This window comes from Typopeltis vanoorti, chromosome 17 (assembly GCF_054136105.1).
Source record: "Typopeltis vanoorti isolate ZY-2024b chromosome 17, IOZ_Tvanoo_1.0, whole genome shotgun sequence".
In the NCBI taxonomy this organism is placed as follows: domain Eukaryota; kingdom Metazoa; phylum Arthropoda; class Arachnida; order Uropygi; family Thelyphonidae; genus Typopeltis; species Typopeltis vanoorti.
The window spans coordinates 60,387,650-60,415,360 of record NC_143565.1 but is presented as its reverse complement, the minus strand read 5'-3'; the positions used below and the strand labels follow the sequence as shown (position 1 = coordinate 60,415,360).

Here is a 27,711-nt window from a genome sequence, read left to right as displayed (position 1 = left end):
CTACTGTACAACTCTCCGTCTCCACCACTACACCGAACCTCTACTACCAATTATCCACATTAACGCCATCTACCGCCCACCATCACAACTAATATTTTTTTGTCTGTAAATTGCGTGTGTTCTGAAGGGCGAATTTGTCTGTATGCGGGATGAAAAACCCGACTTTCTGGGAGAAAAATCCCTGCTACCTCCGTATGAGATCGGCTAACTCACCTTCAATTGAAAAAATCCATATAAAGATTCCTCCCGTCACGACGAGATTTGTAAACTTTGAGTAGTAACATTTTCCAGATGTTAATTTTTGGACTGTAAACAAGCTAGGTCAAATAATTAACCATTAAATTTATATAGTAATGTTTTTCAAGCAACAACAGTAAATTGGCACTGATGAAAACAACATGCATAAAAAGTATGCATTTCAAAAGCTACCATCTGCAACAATGAAAAACAAGATGTAACACACCTTTTACAACATGAATACAATGCACATATTACAATTTATAACCATCACAAAAGTAATCTTAATCTTCCTACTTCAGTAACTACATCTATAACAGTCCATTAAGCTAAAAAAGAGGTGGCAAATGACAATTGAGCTGTTTATACATGACATCAGTCTCCTCGAACTGTCATTTCATATCTGACATCTTCATATTTTGTAGGAATGTTGAATACAAATGAACTTGGGACAAATTATAACCTTTTCTATAAATCAGTCTTCTATGTGTAAACATGTCAAATAGGTTTAAAGTCCATGACAAGGCACAGGGTTCAAAGTGGCATACATCAGACCTTGGCTCATATTAAGGCAAAAAATACTCTCATAAAAACACACACAAGTTTAAATTATATAAAATGATCATCAAAAATTCATCAGAATGGGTAATAATAACAGTATGAATATGTCTCTAAAGCAGAATAATTCCTACAGTACAGTTATATATTATATCAAATGGTACAAGATGATATTCTAATGAGCACAGCAGTCAACTTTTAAATGACTGATAACTATCTTTATGAGAAGGTTGAGATTCTACAGAACAATGTAAACCAGTTTCTTTGTCCCGAGCACTCATTCTTGCAAGGTCTCTAGCTACTTGAGCAATAAAACTATCCTCATTTGGCTGTTGATGCTGCAATTTAATTGGCACACTGTATTGTCGTGAAAAGTTGACACGGGATGTAGATGGCTGCCCGGAAAGTATAGGACTGGGACTGGGTGATGACCAGGAAGATGTATCATCTTTCTGTATCTCACTTTGGAACATACCCAATGTCAATGCATCTGAATGGATTAGCCTACTGAATTGGTGAGTGCTGGCTGAAAAGTCTGATAATTGTGATCTAGCAGTTTTGCCTTTATCAGAAAGATATGTATTTGAATGAGTAGGTATGATTGCAGTGCAGCTGCTATTCAGTGATTGAGATGCATCCTCAGCTTTTGAATGCAAACCCAATATGCTGCCAAATAATAAATCATCTGATGTTTGAGAAATGGCAGGGGATTTTGTCCTTGCCTGATTACTACTAATTTCCCCAAAATGGGGAGGTTTCAGCAAATATTCAGAGGGTATGCAGCTAGGACTGTTTGAAAGAGGCCTCACTACATATGGACTAACTTGTTCCTGGGAGCTGATCTCTATTTGAGTGTTACCTGTACAATTAGGAACAGAAGTTGGACTGTGTACGTTGGAGCTAGAACCTGAGTTGATGCTATTTTTCTGTTTGAACGGATAAAGAGACTGTGTGTGAGTAAGCATAGCTGATATGTCTTCAGGAAATGATCTTGAGGTAGTTGTAGCTGGATTGGTTGACTGTGATTCGAAGTTGAAGAAACCTGTTTGTTGCAGAACACTAGAAACAGGAACTCCTATTTCGGATACAGGTGACACCTGAAATAAGGGAAAATTAATAAGTGATTTAACAATAACATCAATTTCCATAATCTGTATCATATGCTTGCTATAAATCTTACATATTTATGTGACTATAAATAACATGGGGTGCAAAGTCCAACTCTACCTCCCCATGTTGGGAATCCTAACTATTATCGGCTCCGAGTCCTGCGCGGCCAACACTCACCTTTCTACAGTGGCGGTAAGGGATTGAGTGAAGCCAGGGTGCTAAGAATCTTGCAGATGAAAACAGGCCACCTCGATTGCCATTTTCATAGATATGAAAATGGCAATCGTACCCTCAATACTCAACCTTTGGCAAGAGACTACGAAATAGATTTATTAATCAAGGAACTAACCAATATCAAATTAGATATCCTGCTAGTGAATGAAACAAAAATATTGAAAGAACCGACAGCAAGATAGTACGATGGCTCACAGATACTCCTTGGAGCATCCTCACACAATGGCAAACAAGGCGGGTGGGCTTCATTGTTAAATCTAAGCTCACCAAGTTGATCCTTTCTTGTAACATCATATCTGAAAGAATAAGTGTACTCTTAATTGGAATAGAGAAAAATATAACAATAAAATTAATATCCTGCTACGCTCCAACATCTGTAGCTGATAATCAAGAAACAGAAAATTTTTACATGAATCTTGAACAGGCATTAAATTACAAGTCAACATACACATTCGTTGGTGGTGACTTTAATGCCAAAATAGGATGTGAAAAAGGAAACAAAAAGTTTATAGGTCCAAATGGCCTGGGAGAAAGAAATAGAAGAGGAGAGATTAGCTGAATTTGCTGCAGCTGAACAACTCTTTATCATGAACACTTTTTTCAACAAATGCTCAGGAAGAAGAAGATGGACTTGGCAATCACCGAACGGAGACACAAAAAATGAAATTGACTACATTTTAACAGACTGTAAAAGACTGGTACAAAATGTTGGTACAATAGATGAAACATACTTCAACATAGATTCTGACCACAGACTCCTCAGAGCCATTATAAGAATAGACCACAAAAAAGAACAACATATAAGGGTAACATCAAACCACAAAAGACAAGCCAAACAAATAGACTACCACAAGTTCAGGAAGTACATAGAAGAGACCGAATGGGCTATTAGGAACTGTTACATAAATGATCACTATATTGACTTTATGAATAAATTCAACGAGTGCAAGAAAAAATCAGAAATTCCCGTGAAACAAAAGATAAAAGAAAAGAGAATGACTCCAACCTCAAACTATAGAACTACTGAAAAGAGAAAAGAACTGAAGAAATCTGAAGAAAATTTTCTAGAATACAAATTTATCTCTAAGTTACTAAGGAAAAGAATTCCAGAAGACCACAAAACTTTCAGGATACAAAAACTAAGAGAAGCAGTGCAGGCAAAAACAGCCTTAAAAAAATAGAGAAAAACTTAAATTTTAAACAGTCAATTCCATCTGCTTTACAGGATCAAAATGGAGAAAAACATACTAATAGAAAAAAGATAGATGAAATTGTGCAGAATTTTAATAATGATCTTTATGCAACTAAGTGCTAAATCTCAGAACCTATCATTCCAAAACCAAGCAATATACCAGATGAAGAAATACAAAAAATGCTTCTTCTTCCAGAAGAAATAGAACATGCCCTTAAGAAAATGAGTAAAGGAAAAGCCTCAGGACTTGATCATGTTAAGGCTGAAGAAATCCAACAAAGTGGACCAATTATTTTCAAAGCCTTGGCTGCCAGATTCATATGGTACTTCAAAGAAAGAAAGTTTCCAGAGGAAGGAAGACATAAATTCATAAATCATGCAATCTGTCTACTTTCTCTCTCACATATATAAAATCATGAACAGAGTAATACTGAACAGAATCCAAAACACTCTCGAAGACAACTCCAGTAGAGAGCAGGCAGGATCCAGAAGAGGCTTCTCCACAATAGATCATATCCAGGTCATTTCACAACTAACAGAAAAATGCAGAGAATACAAATCCCTCTATGTTTTCTCTTTATTGATTTTAAAAAAGCATTTGATACCATAGAACACAATGCAGTCATCAGTGTCTTACTGGAAATAAATGTGGACCCTACTTACATCCACATGTTAAAAGAAATTAACAAAAATCAGACCACACAAAAAACCCTATTTGATCAACCTATAAATATAGATATAAAGAGAGGGGGTCTGCTAAGGCAATGTGATCTCCCCAAATCTATTTACCAGCACTTTAGAATACATTCTGAAAAAAATAGATCTAAATGGAGGAATAAGCATAGATGGTGAAAAACTACAAATCCTTATGTTTGCCAATGATCTAGTACTGATATCCCACAACCCAAAAGACCTAGAAGAAATGTATGAAAAAATATACACAAACAGCAGCAAGATAGGCTTAGAAATGAATCTAGAAAAAACAAAATGGATGAAAAACATCTACACAAGTAAAAGTCATCTATGTATTAATAACATCCCTATAGAACAAGTTGACTCCTACAATTACTTAGGACAAACAATAAAAATGAATAGCGATTTATCTGAAGAACTAGCAAAAAGAAAGAGAGCTGCATGGCCATGGCTATCATTCAACAGACTAAAAGAAACACTTACTGATCCAAATCTTGACATCTCTGCGAAGGCAAAACTATTTAATAGTGACATTCTTCCATCACTCACATATGGATCAGGAACATGGAACACGACAAGAAAAGAAGAAGAGACTCTCAGAATAACTCAGCATGCAATAGAATGTAGGATTTGTAACATCAGCAAAATGGAACATGTTAGAAACATGGCACTAAGAAAGAGATCAGGCATAAAAGATGTGGTAACTACAGCATATGAAAGCAAGATGAGATGGGCAGGTCACATAGCCAGACTCAGGGATAACAGATGGACATATAGAATACTCAACTGGCAATCAAGAATAAAGAGAAAACCAGGAAGACCATCTACAAGATGGGAAGATTTGCTAGTGAAATCTATGGGTATAACATGGAAGAGAGAGAGAGGCTCAAGATCGAGATCGTTGGAGGCACTTTATGACCTGCACTCATGGAGAAATCTTGAGTGAAACACAGGTCCATCAAGCTATCAAATAACATTAATTTTGAATAAACTTGATCTGTTGATTACATATTAAATGCACAATACAGTTCAAAAAATTACCCCCAAGAAACCTTGGGGGTAATTTTAATCTAGTGGAGTGCCCAAACAGTGGTGTATACCCAAATACCCTTAAAAATAATTAACAAGCTATATTTCTGAAAAAAAATTTCATGTGATTCCTCTAAAATACAAATCAATACAACATAGAAATGTTTATTTTCTTAAGGAACATCCTGATGTGTTTTAAATGTACTGGCTTTTTCCTGTGATTTTAATCACGCTACCAGGCAAGGTGCCTATAAACGTCAAGGTTATCATGGATGCAAAGTGCATATTAAAATTGTAATACCATGATATTACATTGAAATATATGATGGATACGAAGCATATGAGGATGCGTATTTTATCCATAATGGCTGGTTCAGTGGTTAACAAATAAAAACATTATGACATAAATAATGCCTATTCTGATATATACCTTGGGATAGACCTGGAGTACTGAATGTTCTTGTTTTGCTAACTTCAAACATAGCTAAGATAACAATAAAATTACAATAAAATTGTTGATAAGTATAGAATCATAAACCAAACAATCAAAAAAGAATAAATTACAAGGAAATTAAAACTGAACTGTAAAATAATAATTAAAAGTGAAGATTAGAACTACATGGAAATTTTAAAACCAGAAAGGAATAAATGAATAAAATAAAAATAATGCTACATTACAGTGTATGGACAATTTTGACTTCGGTGTTGCCTTCAGAGGTGAGAAGACTGTTCGAATGAGAGAAGTGAAAATAGATGAAAAGGTAGCAGAGTTTACTTAATGGTTGCATAAAATTTTTTAGTCACTGCTCATTGGCAGAAACCTTGGGGGAGGGGGGTAATTTTAATCTGGTGGAGTGCCCAATTCTCCAAAATGACATGGAGGTGATGGATGTTTATAGAATTGCAGTATTATCTTATGCCCTAAGGTGTAATTGTAACAAAAATGATTTTTCTATCTCTTTGATTCATTTTGCCCAATTTTGGTTTAAACTAGACAATGTTACATTTATCGCTATAAGTATGGTCAGTCAGGTCTTGCTGATCATGCCTTGGATACCTTGCACAGAATCAAATGGAAAAAACTACTATGCTTCACAACAAAAAAATACAAATTTGAAAGACATTTTTTTTTAGAAATCAGCTGTAGATTTAAAAATCAACTTACTCTAAATAAATGTGGTTGTATTAAACCTCCTAAGATTTTGGAAACTTTAATTCTTAGGCCTGCCGTCCAACCCAACTAAGACTAGTCAACAGCACTCATAGATGGCATCTCAGAAAGGACTTTAGGCTTTCAATCTAATCTTTTCCACTTATTGGTTTTGTGCAAATTTGGGTGTACTTTTGCGATGTTAATAGTTTCCCTGATGATGCCTCAGTAACTGCGATGAAATATAGGAGTGATTAAATGTGTTGCATTTATTAAATTAAACCTAAAAATAACAATTTCCTATGAGGGACAGCCAAACTGGGCAATGGTAAGAGGCCTTAGTTGTTGAGCAGGAGGTATAGGAATTACTGTTTTCTATATTCAGGGAAGTTTCACACAATCATATTTATGAATGTTTGATTAGTTTTTTCCTTTTTTTCAATCTGCTATTTAATGCAAAAATCTTTGATATTGACATTGACTGTGTTAAAGAACAAACAGTCCCCCCCCACACACACCATGTGATTCTGTATGGGGAGTCAAAGGCACTGTCTTCTAAAAGAGGCAAGAGAGAGAGAGGAGAACTCACCACTGCATCATGTACGAGGGTGGTTTGAAAATTTCTCACCTAACGATGAAAAAACGAATTTATAATTTCAAAATTATTTTTATTTTTCAACATAATCTTCTTTAAGACATACATTTATTCTAGTGATGTTCCAGTGCCATTACGCCATCCCTGTAGTGGTTCTCAGTAAGATCTGCAAAATAACCTTCTACAGCTGCAATTGTAAAAATTCGATGTAGCTTCAAAATGACAAAGCATTTTCATCAATTTTTACAGGGGTCAAGCCCTGTAAGGATGTTATAAAAAATAACCTGTATGTCTATGTATATTTAAAACAGTTTGTTAATGTAAATAATCCCTATGGGAATTGTCTGTACTTGCAGCCCTAAAACAGAAAATTCTAGAATGTATTAAACAAAAGCAATACCTTGCCACCAGAAAACGTTGTATGTTAGCTCCTTTTAAGGATATGTGAAAGTCATTTGTGAATTCCACCTGTAAAAACTCAAGGTCAGTGTCAGACGGACCAACAAACTTCAGACGCACTTCCGCTGCCCTAAACAAATAGGATTAAAGGAATGTAGTGGAAGATCAAAGAAAGGGTCAGTGTCAAGGAAAGAACAAGGGATTGTACCGAAATATTTGGGGTCCCATGTCTTCGTGCAGGGATCCGAAAGAAGGTGAATAAAAGGCGTTGGCCGGAAGATCGAGTATGGGTTATTTGTCAGATGTAAGCCATCGAGGACGCGACTTCAGGAGAAGTCATACCAGTGGCCTGAAAGAAAGATGAAAGGAACTGATCCGCCAGGCAAAGCATTGATCTGATGTCAAACATTCGCCGGGAGCTGTTGTCCGAAGAGAGGAAATTTTTGAGCAGGAAGGAATTGCTCCGTTAGTTCAACGTGCACGCAAGTACTCCTTAAGCCGATAATCTTCGCCCATGTGCCGCGAGAACAACGTCCCAGAAGTGTCAGTAAATCTATCGCTGGCATAAGAAGAGAGAAAACCTGACACAGGAGGAAAAGGACAGGACTCCAATCCGAAGCCAGGGAATGAGAATACGCAGTGGGTAGCAGCCCTAAAGTGAGTTTGATTTATTCTTTCCAATTTTGTGAATTACAGGAGAACTCTAATAGTAGACTGTTAAGATTCCTACTCCTTAAGCCGAGAATCTTCGCCCATGTGCCATGAGAACAGCGTCCCAGAAGTGTCAGTAAATCTATCGCTGGCGTTAGAAGAGAGAAAACCTGACACAGGACGAAAAGGACAGGACTCCAATCCGAAGCCAGGGAATGAGAATATGCAGTGGGTAGCAGCCCTAAAGTGAGTTTGATTTATTCTTTCCAATTTTGTGAATTATAGGAGAACTCTAATAGTGGACTGTTAAGATTAGGCTGCTGAATTTGAACAGAGTTAATGGTTGGATTTAAATATTTAATAAGTAATAGAAGATTGTGTGTGTGTAATAATTAGAGAGTAACAGTTTGTTAACAGTGCATTTGCCTAGAGTACTATCTTAGTATCTGAAAGATCGAACTTTTATATGGAATGACATTCTTGTGTACAACAGTAAAGAAGTAACTGTTCGTTAATGGTATTATAGCTTAGGATAGTAATTCGATATTGGAAGAGAGTGGTTGTTTATGTGATATGATTTTCATGAATTGAAAGGGCATTTTTACATAATTGTATTATGTGAAGTTAAATTAAGCAAATTTTTCTTTAATGGAATAATAGTGTAAATTGTTTTATGGTAAATAAATGTGTTGTTTAAATGTTAATAGAGTGTTGCCTGATATTTAATTCTTTGATGCACTGTTCCGAAAAAATTATTAAGAGCCTATTAGCAGGAACCCAGGAGAAAGGATAGATAGTAGACCATGACTGCAGCTATTAATTAATCAGGGATAATTTGAATGTAATGGGAAAACTACTGGATGCACTTAACACTTCTTATTACTAGTAAATGGACATCAGTGGCGCAGCATATCAAATAAATTTTCTGGTGTTCAAGAAATAAGAATGCAAGTGCGGAAGGCAGTATAGCTTAGAGATAAATAGAGATATAAGGAAAATAATAAGGTATATAAACAGACATAAAAAAACATTTATAATGGCGCAGCCGACAGGATCAAATCTACAGTAATTAAATTAGATAAAAGTGGATTGGAACAGTTTCGTAAATTAAGATCAGGCAACTAAACAGAAAAGAGTATACATATAGTGTAAAAGAAAATTTTTTTTTAACCATGAATGTGAACAATGTTGATTCGGGAGTCACTAGTACTGATAAAATAGTGGACAGAGAATTCTTCAGAACGGTGAATCCTCACCTCTTAATCCCTCAATTCTCTGGAGAGGACCACGATGATGTGTTATCCTTCTTCAAGTTTGTAGGGGGAGCTAAGAAACGTCGGAAACTGGTCGGAATTCCAGCTTCTGATAATATTAAGGAACAAACTGATTGGCAGGGCCAAAAACTTTTTGTATTCCTCTCCTATACTGAGAGACACTTTGGAGTACAATAAGTTTAAAAATACCCTAATGTCTCAGTTTTCCAAGACTAGAAGCATGGGTCTGAATCTGTGGAGGCTACAGAAATGCAAGCAGGAAAGTAAAGAGACTATCACAGACTTTTACAATAGGCTGCTCACTTTAGCAATTAGCTTGAGTGTGCCGGATGAGGAAAAGAGCCATTTTGATTGAGTGGTCCTTAACCAATTCAGGCTAAGAGTGAGAGAGTAACATAAAGAAACAGCATATAATAGGAAGATAAATAATTTAGAAGACTGCTTTTAATCACAAAAGCGGACAAAGGGAATTCAACAGTCATTCTAAACTCGAAAGATTACTTCAATAAGATCAACTTGTTACTATCAGACAGTACTACTTACCAAGTCTTTGATAAGAATCCCATCACGAGTAATCATCTTGAGACAAACGCTCTTACCCGAAACATGACCAGTTGGTCAGAGGAACTAAAAAGACAACTCAAATCCTCACACCCCATTACTCCACACCTTTATGGTGCGCCGAAGATTCACAAAGCAAACGTACCGCTACGTCCAATTGTGGATGGAAGATCCTCACCTACCTACCTACTAGCTAAACATCTTGCAAATTTAATGAAAGGACATATCAGACAAACAGAGACCTATATTAAAAATTCTCAACAATTTGTTGAAAAAAAATTAAGACAGTCACAATTTCACCAACGTACCGGTCAATGAGGTAGTCAACATTCTAAAGGATCTCTTCCCTCAGGATATCATCCATTTGTTCCATCATTGCCTGAAATCAAATTTCTTCATAGTAAATAATATCATATACAAACAATCAGATCTAGCCATGGGTAGCCCCCTGTCACCACCACCATGCACAGACCGATTTATGGAAAAACTTGAAAAAGATACTTTTTCCAATATTTCACCTATACCTTCGATATGGTGGAGATATGTCGATGAAGTGTTCATCGTATGGAAAGATACCATGGAAAACCTTCTAGTGTTTCTTAATAAAATCAACACACTACACAATAAGATCAAATTTACTATGGAACTAGAGCAGAACAACAAACTACCCTTTCTTGACATACTGGTGAAGAGAGAAGATAACAATCTCCAACTATCCATTTACAAGAAACCAACAGATACAGGAAGATATCTACATTATTCGTCAAACTATCATCGATCACAAAAACACAGCATCATTCATATGCTCCATAACAGAGCCTTAAAGTTTATTTCAAACGAAGATGATGTATGGTTAGAACTGTCGTAAATACTTAAGACTATCTCTGAATGGATACCCACCAACAATGTATAACTGATTCCCAATATGTGTCCACAGCAGTGATTCCATATATTAGTTCAGTATCCACAAAATTAGCAAGAATGTTAAAAGCTCATAACATCAGAGTGGTTTTTAAACCAACTACTACGATCAGACAGGTCTTAAGATCACCTAAAGATGAAGTCCCATTCTTCAAACATCCTGGATATATGTAATTCCATGCACGTGTGGCCTATTGTACATTGGACAGACCTCTCAAAGTCTTGAAATAAGACAGAAAGAACATGTGGGAGACGTAAATCACAACAGAATTATCACATCAGGTTTAGCTCACCATTTTGCGACATCCAATCACGTTATAGACTGGAAAAACAGTTCGATGCCTTACATCGAGGATGACTACAGACACAAAACTTTCAAAAAATCAGCAGTGGTGCTACGCACAGGCAGCAATTTAAATACAAATCAAGGTGCTATTCTTAGACATATGGAAAAATCTCATCAACTCTCGCAGCTCGACAGAACTATAATACACGAAAAACCACACAACACGTGGTCATGTACCAGATTCTGACTAACGCATGCGCACTTCCAAACGTGAATTATCAAATGTAACGGCTTAACAGGTACTAACACTTCTGTATTCATATAACTTGGTGCATTTGTACTTACATCAGTACAGCCTTGATGATGCTACAGTAGCTAGTGAAACTGGTTGGCAATTTATATTCTATTCATTAAATCTTATGGTCTCTTATTAATAAAGTTCTCAGTTATAACTATTCTCCATAAATATTCATAAATATGGTGCTCTTTCTCCCTAACCATCCCATCCCAGTTCTGTAACAATTAATATTCCATCTACAGAGCCTGTAGTAAGAAAGAATATGAATAACTTTATACGGAATAAACATTTTCAGAAAGCTAAATATAACTAAAATATTATTATTTGACACCTCCAGGGAGTCTAAGTACTCATCGAGGGAGGGCACCTGCTCTACAACTGTCTTCACCATTCAATCACCAACTGACCGCAACTACACCAATGCCATCTGCTGCCAACCATCACTCGTATTTCCGCAGACAATCACAAACATCCATGTTCACGGAGGGATTTGAACCTGTAGCCTTTTGGTTGGAGAGCAGATAAGCTATTCACTTGGCCAACTATTTCTTAAATTTTTTAAAAAATATACCGTGACATTTTGGATAATCTGGTGCTGCCTACACTGTGGTGTTTATGGAATGGACATGTGTTATTATCAAGACGACCATGTCCCATGCCACAAATCTGTAGCTGTTATAGAATGGCGATGGGAATTAAACGACTGTCCCTCGCCTGCGCTGAGTCCCGACATCAGGACTCTGCACAGGCCAATCTTTCATATTGACTGTGTTATAGCACAAACAGCCCCCCACCCCCATACCATTTGATTCTGTATGGTCTGCTTAAAGAGGCAATAAAGAGGAGAACTCACCACTGCATTTATTTGTATATGGTGTCCTTCAGTAAAGTAATAACAGTTAGGGAGATGACAAAATCATAGAGATCAGTAATGTTTGGGGAGGGAGTTACATAATGAGTGTCAGAAAGAGGAATATAATGAAGTGATGTCAAAACTACCCATGATATCAAGTCCTACTTAAAGCTGAAATTTGGATTAAAAATTTGAAGTAAGTAGAATTTCTTATATGTTTCAATATTGGAATACCATCAGTAGGCATAACTAACAATACAATATAAAAATGGAGGAAAATTCATGTTAAAACTTACTTATTTGTAGAGTTTTTGCAAGTTAGTTTCACAGGCATTTTCAAAACAGAATTATAGAACGGCAATCAAACAACAACAAACCACTTTAGCAGCTAATGTAAGACAACTAAATTGATCAATAGGATACCACTGTTATTTGAAGTTATGAACATTCCAGGTTTGTTAACATAAAAACTAGTGTAAAGATCATAGGAAACAATATTTCATTGTAGCAGTTGAATATAGGTGTTATGGCAACATGATGTGAACTCAGTGACTTCAAGAGAAGTGCTATCGTGAGCTGTCACATTGGTGGCATATCCATACATGCTATTGCAGCTTAACTGGAGCATCCAAAATCAACGGTTGGTGATGTGATTAACAAATGGAAATATTCTGGCATCACTAATGCAGGAAAACATCCAATGGGGCTGCCAAAATTGACTAATAGGAGGGTGTTAAAACGGGTGGCACAAAAACAGACCATCCATGATGAGTTCCAGAGTGCCAGTAACACTATGGTGAGTACTCATACTGTAAAAAGAATTCCATTTACTGGGTTTCCATGGAAGAGCAATGGCACACAAGCCAAACATCACAACAATGAACAAGGCAGCTCACCTGGCCTGGTGCAAATAACGTGTGAACTGGGCAATTGACCAGTGGAAAACTGTATTCTGGAGCGATGAATCAAGGTTAACTTGTTTCCAGTCTAATGGCAGGGTGTGGAGGCAGCCTGGTGAATGCTTGTTACCATAGTGTATTGTACCACAGTAAAGTTTGGTGGTGGAGGAGTAATGGTGTGGACGCATTCAGCTGGTTTGGAGTGGGATCATTGGTCGTTGTCTTGTCCGTGGTTCCATAAAGGGGTTCACGGATAATTCATTGAGAGGAAAATTTATCGCATGGAAAATCCTGTGCAAGATAAATTTCATAAAATATAGTTTTTTATATATATTATTTGTTTAGATTTTAATCAGATTTTCATAATATTTTTATTCTTATACAATGATATTATTATTTTATTTTAATAATTTAATTGATCGGTGAGTTTCCTAATTTCTAGTTGTAAATATTTTTTATTACTTAAATACTACTACTGATAGAACATTAAAATTATATTATTTTGAAAATGACTCCACTATTCCTTCATACGAAAAATACAGTATGCTCTTGTCGTTTACAGAGCTAGTTTAAGATCATAAATCATTTAATTCATAATAATTCATTTTAACTAGGTTAAAATGAATTAAAATTATGATGAAAAGTAAATAAAATAATCAAAATGCTAAAAGAATATTTCCTAGACAGCCCATTGCTGGGAGAATTTATCACAGAAAAATTTGCTGAAAGCATTATTCACTAGAAAATTGAAATGATATTGCATTGATACCGATATATGAAAAGTAAATGCAGTGCAAGATAAATTTCACAATATATATATATATATATATATATTTTATATATATTATTTGTTTAGATTTTAATCAGATTTTCATATTTTTATTCTTATACAATGAAAGTAATATGTCATTGATCGGCGAGTTTCCTAATTTCTGATTTGTCTTATCATCATCATCATCATCATCAAATTCCTGCCATGTACCCTCAAGGGGTGTACAGGATATGACAGTACTACATGAAAAAATTACATCATTACTAACTTCCTATCTACAATTTTCCTCCAAATCAGTCTGTTACTTGTCAAGACTCCAACATTATCAGATCTTATATTTCTATCGTCTAAGGCACTTTGTACCGTATCAATCCACCTATATCTTGGTCTTCCTCTGGGTCGTTTTGCTGCCAACCTGGCAGAGAACACTTGTTTTGCTAATCTTTCCTCTCCCATTCTATTTAAGTGACCATACCTTCTGAGATTAGCTCTGCTAACGCATTCCTGGATGCTGACAATGTCAAGTTCTTTCCTAATATCCTCATTTTTAATATGATATTGCCATTGATGCCATCTGTTCACGCCTCTAATCTTTCTCAGGACTCTCATATCTGCGGTCTCTAGTCTTTGGTCAAGTGTTTTACTTCTGACCCAGCTCTCAGATCCATAAGTTAAAATTGGTTTGAACACAGTCTTGTATACAGCTAATTTAGTGTTCCGACTAATTTCTTTCTTATTCCATATGAATTTATTCAATTGACTTCCCACGATACCAGCTTTGCTGATTCTGTTGTCTATTTCTATATTTAGTTTACCATCTTCAGTAAAAATTGTGCCTAAGTAGCTGAAATGTTTTACTTGTTCCACAGGTTCTCCATTCACAACAGTTGACATTTTCAATGATTCTGCCTATTTTCATTGTCTTTGTCTTTTTATTGCTGACCTTCATACCATATCTATTACAACAGCTATTCAATTTAGTCAGAGAATCTAGCAGACTTGTAGCGGATTTATTTAGAAGTATAACATCATCCGCATAAAGCAAAGAGCTGACATTAACATCTCCAATTTTGATATCAGGTTTAATACCACATTCCTTCATAATGTGATCCATATAGATAATGAATAACAGAGGGGATAATGTACATCCTTGTCTCACACCAGATTTAACATTAAACCATCTTCCTGTACTTCCTTCAATTCTAACTGCTGACTTACAACTCAAATAAAGACTAAGTATTGCTTGATATAATGCCCCATTGACACCATATAACTGCAGCGTATTGAATAGCTTCTCTCTTGGCACCTTGTCGTATGCCTTTTCCAAATCGACAAAACTTAAATACAGATCTTTGTTATATTCCCATGCTTTCTTGACTATTTGTCGTAAAGTGAAGATCTGATCCTGACAACCTCTATTTGGCCTGAATCCAGCTTGTTCTTCACCCAGCTTTTCTTCCACAATTCTTCTCAATCGTTTCTCAAGTATACTTGCATAGATCTTGCCAGGAACACTCAGTAGGGAAATACCTCTGTAATTCTCACATTCAGTTTTATTTCCCTTTTTATATATGGGTACTATGAGAGCTCTACTCCAATCATCGGGAATTCGTCCCTCTGTCCAGGCTTTCTGAACTATGCAGTGCAGCCACTGTAAGACTCTTATACCACCATACTTCAGCATTTCTGGTCGAATATCATCTACTCCTGCTGCCTTTCCACATTTCAAGCCTTTGATGGCTTTTTCTACTTCAAGTATGGATATGTATTCCTGACTGCATGCCTGGTCAGTGTTTGTTATCACTGTGCTGTCATCACTGCTTGTTTCATTTAGCAGTTTTTCAAAGTAATTACTCCATACTTCAAGGATATCTTTTTCTCCTGTTTTCATTTCACCTTTATCATCTCTAATTCCTTTTACAGCACTCTTTCCTCCATTCCTAAGCTTCTTCAACAACCTCCAGAATATTTTGCCACCTTCTTGATATTTATTTTCTATATTCTTGCCAAAGTCCTCCCATGACTTTTGTTTAGCTAGTTTTACACACTGTTTAGCTTTCTTACATTTGTCTCTGTATTCTGTAAGAGTAAAAGCTGACTTATTTGCCAGGAACTTTTGATATGCTTTCTTCTTTTCCTTCACTGCCTCTTTAACTTCCTGTGTCCACCAGGGAGTTCTGATTTTTTTATCTTTGCACACAACCTCACCACATGCCTCTCTGGCAGAATCAATCAATGTTTCCTTCAGAGTTTGCCACTGAATCTCCAAGGTTTGATTCCTGTTCTCAAACTCTTTCATTTTCTTTTCAACAATGATTTGTCTTAAAAAGTTGTAAATATTTTTTATTACTTAAATACTACAGGTTCTGCTGATGGAATAGTAATATTTACAAAATTGAAATAAGTATAGGAAGAAAGGGTATCATATTGAAGGATATTTATTCTGCAAATCATTCATTATATTTCTGCACACTTAGACATCCATCCAGATGTGATATATATATATATATATATATATATATATATTATCTGAACTAATTCAGAAGATGAGGTGTGTTTCAATTATTGAATACATGCATATTTTGAAAATGACTCCACTATTCCTGCATACGAAAGATATATTGTATGCTCTTGTCTCACTGAATTCATAATAATTCATTTTAACTAGGTTAAAATGAATTAAAATTACAATGAAAAGTAAATAAAATAATCAAAATGTTAAAAGAATATTCCCTAGCCAGCCCATTGTTGTACAGCTGTAGTCATGTCGGTATCAAAAAATTGGTGGAATAACCGTGCAACATAACTGCACTTTGTTTTTCTTCCCAAAAGGTGATTCATCACGTTAAAGGTACAATGCAACCTCTTGATATAATTTATAAGTCTTCGATAATAAGAAAAGTGATTTTTATGAATCAGAAATGTTGTGAGCTTTGGAATAATTAGGCTGAATTAATTCACAAAATTACTGCATCCACCTATAAAAGAAATATGAGCATTTTTGTTCAGAATTATTCAAATGAATGGAGTTGGAAATTTCTGACTTAAACTAGTTATTGCTTGCAGCTCTTTAGTGTGTGATTTCTGAAAATTGTATCGTCTTAAAGATCGCAATCGTGCCGATCTTAAGACATAGCTTTATCAAGATTATTTTCTAGTATGTCTCAGGATTAGTCTAGTAACCAGAAATGATTATTAAAGATCTCAGATTTCTGACAACAATCAGCTGTTGTAATAATCGACTTATTTTTAGGGCGTAAAAGAACACCGTAAATAATATTATACATGAAAAGATAACATGAAATCTATTTGTAAAAACGAAAATTATTTGAAATGTTTGTTATCTGCTAAAACATGTTAAAACAAGTATTGTGCACCTAGAAGGCATGAATGTCATGATGGTACTCTCTGTTTTTATTTTATTCCTTCAAAATTGTACTATTAGCCACTTCGAAGGAACAATTATTATTCTAATTGTCATTAAAACAACTTAAAAAATTTTTCTTCAAGAGGAACTGGAATCAGTACAGTCAGGCATCATTCTATTAATATTTGGAGTCCTGAAAAGGACTGTTTTGATGATCATGAAAAGGAACACTTTTGATATCATACTCGTATGTTCAAAATTGAGCAGTATGGGAAAAAAAAAAAGTATGAACCAACCAGAAACAAAAAGGTGAACACACAGACACAAAGTTTTCAAAATATAAAATTATGGGCAAAGTCCTCTTAAATAATCAAGAGTTTCAGGATTTTCATAATCATTAACGATGAGCTGAAGTCTCTTTGCACTATCTCGATAGCGTTTCTTACCAGGATGTTGGGTGCAAGCTATATATTGCTCTATTTATCCCTCATTGAAATGTTGCTCACCCTTCAAAGTTTTTAGAAACTTCCATATTGTCAGATGAGAAGCACCAATTAGTTTGTGAACACATACGATGGCACCCTTTGCATGAGTTCTTTGTTTTTGGTAACCCTTCCAGAGCAGCATCGTAACAATTACATAAGGCATGGGCAAAGCGAGGTGCGATGAAGTAATCAACGATCAGGTTTGCCAATCCAGGTTTCTTCTACATAATGTAGAACAGACTGAGCTTCAGCAGGTTAATTATTATTTTTCACGTAATTCCTCAAAAGCAAGTACAACATTTGTAGATGTCACAAAAGCAATTGCTGATATCATGCAAATTTTTATTGAAAATTCGGAATCAGTTTCGTATCGTTATAAGTTTCAGTAAGGAAATACCGTGAGTAGACATATTACTTACTATTATAATAACAGAATAAACTCACGTAAATTATTCTTTATTCATAGAATTTTTGCCTGAGTATCACAGACATCATCAGTAGAGGTACAAAGGCTAATTAAACAATAACTGTTATATTCAAAAAGTGCCACCTAAGTAGCTAAGGTTAAATTTAATAAATTTATTTAAAAAAAAAATTTTTTTTTCTCCAAAATTTATAAATATATATATGTGTATACAATTAGGAAAGATTTGCTGATTTATAGAGTACTATCTCCCACAAGGGGGAAAGACGTAGACCGTCAGATCTGCTTAGGTTAGGGGAGTGAAGTAACGTTTCACATATTTCTTTGTAAAGCCGTTCCATTAGGAACCGACTTTTGTGCATGACTTTTGTCTTGTTCCATCGAACTCTATGTTTGGTGTTGATGGCATGCTCTGCAAGTCCAGACTGTTCAGGTTCAAGGTACTGAATGTACGACTTATGTTCTTCTAACTGGATCAGAGCAGATCTTCCTGATTGTCTGAAATATGATAACCCACAAGAACAGGGAATCTGGTAGACACCTGGATAGCTGAGATTTTTCTGACGGGTCGAAAGGCCACACAAATAATTAGTTGTTTTAACATTGCTTCTGCCTGGTATCTCCACTTCTGGGCCTGGCTCCCACTGAAGAGACCTCAATAAAGGTCGAAACTAGTCTGGATAGTGGCCCTTCCCTTAATGCATAGCATTACATATATCTGCAAGGAGATGTGTTTTGCATTATGGGAGATACTGAGATAGGAGTAATGTTAGCTTGGTCCACCTTTGCTACGAGTTTCCCGGTGTTGTACTACCTCACCCCAGTCCTGAAGATATTTTCAGGTGGAAACTTTGTTTGCTCACACTTGGATAAAGGATTAAACTAAATTTATTATAGTTGTTTTAACACTTTAGCTATGTGTTTGCTAACGCCTTGTACATAGGGGATAGGTATACGCGTAGCTTCTTCTGTATTTGAAGAGGTTGCTGAAGCACAACTATTTAAAGCTCTTTTGATGAAGGAATTCTTATAACCATTGGATATGAAGGAGGAATTAATATATTGTAATTCTTTTTGTAATAGTTCTTCTGAAGAACAAAATGAGTGGGCTATATGAACAAGTGTTTTTATGGTACCTGCCTTTTGACTGGGATGGTGATGTGATTCAGCATAGATGTAGTGGCGTGTATGAGTCTCCTTCCTATAGACTGTGAATTGTAGGTTACCATCTAGTTGGCAAAGAATTAAGAGGTCTAGAAAGCCTAACTGCTTATTTACTTCTACTTCTAGGTTACACTGGATCCTCGGATGAAGTGTATTTATTTTTGAGAGAGTTGCAATTCTTCCGAAGTGCCCTTCCATATGGCAAAAATGTCATCCACATATCTGAACCAAAGGTTAGTTCTGGGTGTAATGTTGTCAAAGTGCTCCACAAAGTGTCATTTATCTCTCGTATTCTCTTCTGTCTTGAATGACTACAGCCTTCCCTTTGTCAGCATTCGTAATAATTGGGTTCTTGTTATTTTTTAGTGATTTCAGCGCTTTTTGTTCAGCGTACGATAGGTTTGGCCGAGGAGGCTTGGTGCTAAAAAGAATTTTTGCACACTCAAATCTTGTCCAGTTAGCTGTTTTTTGGGATAAGGATCGAATACCTATGTCTATGCTATGGAAAAAATCTATCATGGGTACCTTATTCAAAGCAACGATAAAATTATGACCTTTTGACAGAACAAAACGTTCCCTGTGTGTTAGCGGGCAGCTGGACACATTGATCACTACTCTATCTGTATCACTGACAGTACTGCTAGATTTGGGGTAGCTCACCAGTGAATCAAACTTGCGTTTTAATCTATCACCGGAAGCATTAAAAACCTTTCAGTATGATGTCGATGAAATACGTAAAATGGTGTTAAAATTTTCAGTCTCTAATATTCGTTCTATAGCATTCTTGAAAAAATACTATTTCTTTGTTCAAAAGGGCAAGAGTTTTCTTTGCTTCATTGAGCTGATAATTTAACAGTGACCTACTGGCCGTTAAATAAATCCGATGGGCTCTTTGAGACTTAAAAAGTTCTTTTAGTTTACAGCAGGATGGAATAAACTGAGCCATCTTACAGTGCTTTAGAAATATTATTCTGTTAATGCAATTCACCTTCTTAACTAATACTTTACTGTATTACTTTACCATGAGTAGACATATCACTTACTATTATACTAATTAACTCACGTAAATTATTCTTTATTCGTAGAATTTTCGCCTGAGTATTATAGGCATCATCAGTACAGGTACAAAGGCTAATTAAACAATAACTGTTATATTCACAAAGAGCCATCTAAGTAGCTATGGTTAAATTTCCTTAAAAAAAAAAAAAAATTTACCCCCCTCAAATATATATATATATTTGAGGGGGGAAAATTTTTTTCCCCCTAGATGAGTCTTTGACTCCACGAGGTCTTGTTTAATAATAATAATAATATATATATATGTGTGTGTGTGTGTGTGTGTGTGTGTGTGTGTGTGTGTGTGTGTGTGTGTGTGTGTGTGTGTGTGTGTGTGTACAATTAGAAAAGATTTACTGATTTATAGAGTACTATCATCCACAAGGGGGAAAGACGTAGAACATTGAATCTGTTCAGGTTAGGGGAGTGAAGTAACGTTTCATTGTAAAGCCGTTCCATTAGACATATTACTTACCGACTTTTGTCTTGTTCCACTGAACTCTGGTGTTGATGGCATTCGATCCTTACCCCAAAAAACAGTCAACAAGACAAGATTTGAGTGTGCAAACATTCTTTTCAGCGTCAAGCCTCCTTGGCCGAACCTACTGTATGCTGAACAAAAAGCACTGAAATCGCTAAAAAATAACAAGAACCTAATCATTATGAAAGCTGACAAAGGGAAGGCTGTAGTCATTCAAGACAGAAGAGAATATGAGAGAATAATGTCACTGTTGTTCCGCTACTATTCGACTTATAGGCCCCTCACTTCAGATCCTACTGGTAGTCAAATAAAAAGGCTCAATGCTCTTATAGAAAAAATATCGATATGGGATGAAGATAAAAAGAAAACACTAAAGACCTCCTTCGGGCGTCCACAGAGATTATATGGTCTTCCAAAAGTGCATAAGCCAGGAATTCCATTAAGACCTGTTGTAGACTGCATAGGTTGTCCCACTTACAAAATATCAAAATTTTTGTCAAATTTACTCACTTCTTCAACTAGAAGATCTGCTACGTATATAAAAAATTCTGTGGATTTCAGAAAAAAAATTTCCAATCTGCATCTAGATGATTCGGAGATTATGATTAGTCTAGATGTTGTTTCGCTATTTACGAATGTTCCATTGGCGGACAGCATTGAATTACTACACCAAGAATTTCCTCCGGACATAGTCAAATTATTTGAATTTGTAATAAAGTCCGGTTATTTTTCCTTCAAAAACCAGTTATACCAACAAATTGAAGGAACAGCAATGGGTAATCCAATATCTCCTGCTATTTCCAACTACTTCATGGAGCACTTCGAACAACGCATCTTGGACAACATTACACCCAAAACTAACCTTTGGTTCAGATATTTGGTCCAACTACTTCATCCTAGAAGTAGAAGTAAATAAGCAGTTAGACTTTCTAGACCTCTTAACTCTTTGCCAACCAGATGGTAACCTACAATTCACAGGCTATAGGAAGGAGACTCATACAGGCCAGTACATCCATGCTGAATCACATCACCATCCCAGTCAAAAGGCAGGTACCATAAAAACACTATAAGAACAATTAACAATAGTTAATTGTTCTTCAGAAGAACTATTATATTACAAAAAGAATTACAATATATTAATTCCTCCTTCATATCCAATGGTTATAAGAATTCCTTCATAAAGAGCTTTAAGTAGTCGCGCTCCAGCATCCTCTTCAAATATAGAAGAACCTATGCGTATACCTATCCCCTATGTACAAGGCATTAGCGAACGCATAGCCAAAGTGTTAAAACAACTAATTATTTGTGTTTCGACCAGTCAGAAAAATCTTCACATTCCTCATGTCTCCAAAGGACAAGCTCCCACATGTCAGCTATCCAGGTGTCTACCAGATTACCTGCGCTTGTGAGTTATCACATTTCGGAGAAACAGGAAGATCTGCTGTGATTGGTTAGAAGAACACAAGTCGTACATCCGGTACCTTGAACATGAACAGTCTGGACTTGCAGAGCATGCCAACACCAGACATAGAGTTCAGTGGAACAAGACAAAAGTCATTCACAAAAGTTGGTTCCTAATGAAATAGCTTTACAAAGAAACACGTGATACGTTACTTCAATCTCATAACCTAAACAGATCCAATGGTCTATGTCTTTCCCCCTTGTGGGAGATAGTACTCTATAAATCAGCAAATCTTTTCTAATTGTATCTTGTAATTGTATACACATATATAGGTATTTATAGGTATTTACATATACTGGAGAAATTTTATTTTTTTTTATAATAAATTTAGCAAATTTAACCATAGCCACTTAGGTGGTGCTTTGTGAATATAACAGTTATTGTTTAATTAGCCTTTGTACCTGTACTGATGATGCCTGTGATACTCAGGCGAAAATTCTATGAATAAAGAATAATTTATGTGAGTTAATTCCGTTATTACAATAGCAAGTACTTTTGTATGCTTGTTGAAGGCCATTTGCTTGAATGTTATTATTATTATTATTATTATTATTATTATTCAGGGCAAATCCAAGGAGTCGACAGACTCATCGAGGGAGGCCCTAACATCATGTCAAGAACAACTATTCGACATTCACAAAGTATCTATCATACCTTGCCTTGAACTCATTCACGGTCGTAGCACCCACAACAGACTCTGGCAGTTTATTCCACTCATTCACCATTCTCCAAGTAAAAAACCTAGCTCTAACACCCCTGCTAACCACATTCTTGCCCAGTATCCATGTATAGCCCCTAGTCCTCCCACCACCAGTCCTATTCTCAAAAATATCTTCTGGATTAATCTTATAGAAACCCTTCAGCAATTTGAATGTCTCAATCATATCACCCCTTTTCCGCCTATCAACCATTTTTGCAACCTACAAGTCTTCAACCTGTTCTCATAAGGTTCATTCCACAGACCTGCTATCAACTTGGTCACTCGTCTCTGGATCCTCTCCACTTCCTCCCCATCAAGAAGAAACCCTGGTGCCCATATCTGGGCACAGTAGTCTAGATGGGGTCTTATCAAGGCTCGATACAGAGGAACAATAACTTCTTTGTCTCTGCTTGTTAAAGTATATTTCAGAAGCCAAGTGATTTGATGAGCTGATTTAGACACTTTTGCAATGTGCCCCCTAAACTTCAATTCCCTATCCACCAACACTCCCAAATCCCTGGCCTCATCAATCTCCTGGAGTATGGTTCCACCATTGTGATATACTGCTGCTATTCTTTTCACCCCAAAATGCATAACCTTACACTTTGCCACATTAAATTGACATCCATTTTCCCTAGCCCATCCTCCAAACTATCGTTAGATCCTGAATGGAGAGCTTTACAAGTAAATTCTTTATTCAGGATTTAACATGATAATTACTACTTATTAAATAATGTAACCTGACAGGTTAGGGAGAGTGTAGTATCACCCAAAAGCCATGAACGATGGGGTTCGTGGGCGAAACCCCACATCGAATAGAGGGTGCCCGAATAGGGCGAATAAAAGACGAAGCACGCCGTTTTAGGGTGCTTTTTGACCTTTTGATCTTCGGGTGCCGGATTCAAGTTTTAGGGGGAGTTGGTTGGAGGATTCGTGAGAGACCAGTGGGCCGACTACGGTAATGATGGACGGCAGGTTCTTTTCTTGAAAATGCTTGAAGATTTTCAAGTGGAGCTGATCGCGATATGACAGCCTATGTGGAACTGAGCCTTAGCAGAATGTTCCAATGGAGATAGTTTCCTGCGGAGCGGTAGACAGCACGCAACAGTCGGAAACGATTAGAAGAAAAAGCGTAGTACATCGCCAGGCGCAAAGACGGCCGAAGAATAGGCAGTAAGGTAATCCAGACCTACATGAGATGGCGGCATGAAATCTGAAAGGATCCGGTAATGTAAGAGTTTTCGTTCTATGTTAAAATTCGTTTAGAAGAACAAGAAATTTGTGTGCATTGTAACTAAAGGACACTAGTAGAGAACTTTTAGTGAGAATTTGACTGAATTAATTAAGCCCTTGTGGAACAAAGAAGAGTTGTTAACAGGCAGTAATTTGTGAATGGCTAGACTTGCTTAAATGAAATTTAGAATTAAGATAATTATTGATAGAGTATTAATGAAAGTGTTCAATGCGTATCCTGTGAATAACTTGTGAAAGGAATTATATAGTAGTAGTATTATGCTTAAACTTAATCTTATCCTTTCATAATTGAAGGATTTAACTTGCTCTGATTCATTGTGATTTAGTATAACCCTTAATTTAGAGTGAATTTTGATCCATTGAGTATTTTAACTTACATAGCTGTAAATGTTTTATGTTTTTCCAATAAACATGTTTTGTACCTTATACCTGAGTTTATGCCTGATTACGAATTCAAACCACCACTTATGAAATAGAACCTTTTGGCGGGAAGGAATTTAGATATAATTGCTTAAGTGAGATTCGGTCTACGATTGCTAACTGAATCTGCACAGCGCTAGCATGTGATAAAATAACTGTGTGTATCCTTTTAGAATTTAGAAATATTTCCCTGAACAAGAGTCTCTTCTGTTATAGGATATTGGCTGGCGCAGCATAAATATAAATTTTGCCAATATCCGAAGAGGAGATAAATCTGAATTAATATCTTAAGGGCACGACAGTAGATTAGAAGGAGGGTTATTATAGAGGTAGAATAAGATATAATCAAGGATAAGCAGCGACATAACAATAGAGCAGCCGGTAGGATTTTGATTGTATGTTTTAAGTAAGCAAAAGGATAGATTCAAGAATCAGTAAATTAATGCATAATAAGATTAAACTGAAGATTTAACAATAAACTAACTATATAACATTATAGATATTACTATTTAACACTATCCAAATGATCATGTAAAATTTTGCCATCCTGTGCACTCACAATTGCTCTACCCAACTTTGCATCATCAGCAAACAAGTGAACACTTCCTCTCAGATCCTTTCCTATATCATTGATGAACAAACTGAAAAGTAGTGGTCCAAGAACAGAGCCCTGTGGCACACCACTAGTCACAAGTTGTCTTTTGGACTCAACTCCTGAATAAACCACTCTCTGATATCTCCCCATCAACCACCCTCCTATCCATCTCACCAACCCTATATCGATCCCCATCTGATCCAGTTTACTGATTAGGGTTCCATGTGGTATCCTGTCAAAGGCCTTGGCAAGATCCAGTAAAATCACTGTAAACCCATTACCCTTATCCAGTTCAGCCGTCAATGTGTTATAAAACGTGAGCAAGTTACTGAGGCATGATCTACCTTTCACAAAACCATGTTGTCCCCCATACAATATCCCATTTTCATCTATCCAATCCTGCATTCTTTTCTTGACTAATTTCTCCAAGACCTTGACAACGATTCCTGATATGCTAATCGGTTGGTAATTTACAACAGCAGTCTTGGAACCTCCTTTATGCAGTGGAACTATTTTCCCCTCTTTCCACCCCCTCGGGACTAACCCAGACCCGAGACTCAAATTAAACAAAATGGTCAAGGGTACTGACAATTCTTTAGCCACTTCATGTATGACACGAGCTGTATACCATCCAATCCCACAGATGTATTGACATTGAGGTTATGCAATAGACTACTCACCTCCACTTCATTCACCACAATTCCTGTATAATCTATTGGTTCATTCATTCCTGTAACGTCACCACCTGGATGATATATTCTTGGAAAGTGCTCACTCAGTAACTCAACTATATCAACTGATTCAGTTACCTCCCTACCATCGGCATTTTTTATAATCATTCTGCCATATACATTTTTTCTTTTACTTGCAACATATTGAAAAAACTGTTTAGGATTCTCTTTAGCCTGCATGGCCAATGTTCTTTCGTAATCCTTTTGCTTTTCTTACCACACTCGTTACCCTTCTGGCCTGCGCTTTATACCTTTCACGTGCCTGCCGGTCACCTTTCTCCTTAAATTCCCTCCATAGTTGTTTCTCTTTTTGCATCCCAAGCTTAATGGTGTTATTCATCCATTTAACCTACTTGATTTATTATTCGGACTCTAGATATACAGTCAGCCATTGCTTCATGCAAACACTTCTTAACTGCCTCCCATGCACTATCAACTTCTAGCCCTTGCAGTTGCACATGCCATGGCACTGAACCAATCAACCTCCTAAGCTTGTCATACTTACCAGCCTGATAATTCCACATGTAACCTGTCTTAATTGTAAATTCCACACCTTTAGCCACCTCCCAAGTCAAGACCCTATGATCACTCTAACTAATTGGTGGCAATGTGGTCATATTTGTTACAGCCAAATCCTCAGATGCAATTACTAGGTCAAGCACTCTCTGACCCCTAGTATTTCCCATTACATGCTGTTGCAGATAGTTATCCCTTAATAACCGCATAAAATCCAATTCCTTCCTGCCGTGTGTCCTCTCCTCACTCCAATCAATGTGACCATAGTTGAAATCTCCCATAATAATTACCCGCCTTCCACTCATTTCTTCTATTTGCTTGTGCATACTATCCCTACCATCTTTTCCATCACCTGGTCTATAGCAGCACCCAATTGTATATTTTGTTCTGCTAGCCACAATCTCACACCAAATGGCCAACAAATGTGCTCTTTTCTCTATCCTGCAATTCAATTTCTATTCTCCTTGGCTGCAGCTCATCAGCTATCATCAACAATACTCCTCCCCCCATTTTATTCTCCCTGTCATTCCTGAACACACTATTACCCATCACATTCAATCCCACTAGCTATATCATCTACAGTCAGCCATGTTTCACTAATGCCAATAACCTGTGGTCTGGAAGTACCAACCAAGGCCAAAAATTCATTCTTCTCGTTCCTAATACTCCTAGTATTAGTGTACATGAATTTCAGACCCCCCATTAGCCCCATCCCTACCTTGATGCCTTATACTAACTATCCCATTCTGATTTGTTGTCCTTATTCGCTCGGGCATATTATACTCATTCATACACTCAACAGCCTCCCTAAGGTCTGCATATCTACTCCTACCCCTTAATAAATCAAGTTTCCCTGATTCTGCACATCCACTTTATTCAACAATTGAGTATACACTTTTTCAAGTCTCCTTATACCAAATCCATTCAAATGCAAGCCATCCATCTTATATAGATCTTTTGGCCCATCGAATTCACTCCACATGTCCACAAATTCCATACCACTCGTCATACATAACCTACGCATAAAGTCATTTGCAATTATGGCCCTCCTTTTAAACACTTCACTGTCATACCGCAGCAAAAGACTAATCATCCTAACTCTCTCACTCTTTTTTTTTGCTACCTCAAACAATTCATTTGGGTCCTCTATCATTTCCATTTTATCTCCTTTCAAATCATTCGTACCTGACACAACAATCATTTCTTTCACCCTTTCCTTTTGCTCTCTAATAGACTCAGTTACGTCCTTGATGGTCGCACCAGGTTGGTACGATTTTGTCAAATCCTCTACTAACACACCTCATACTAACGAATCTCCATACGCACTCTCTCCTTCATTTTGTT

The 27,711-nt window shown here is 36.4% G+C and overlaps 1 protein-coding gene across 2 annotated transcripts in view; it reads right to left on the bottom strand.

The window, feature by feature from the left end:
* Window positions 1-322: 322 nt before the first annotated feature.
* Window positions 323-27,711, bottom strand: part of LOC150097435 (carboxyl-terminal PDZ ligand of neuronal nitric oxide synthase protein-like) — a 287,244-nt gene continuing 259,855 nt past the window's right edge. For both annotated transcript variants that reach the window (XM_090407036.1, XM_090407034.1), the window contains one exon: window positions 323-1,892. In XM_090407036.1, the coding sequence (XP_090263162.1) occupies window positions 987-1,892 (906 nt within the window). In that variant the 3' untranslated portion in view covers window positions 323-986. The remainder of the gene's footprint in view (window positions 1,893-27,711) is intronic.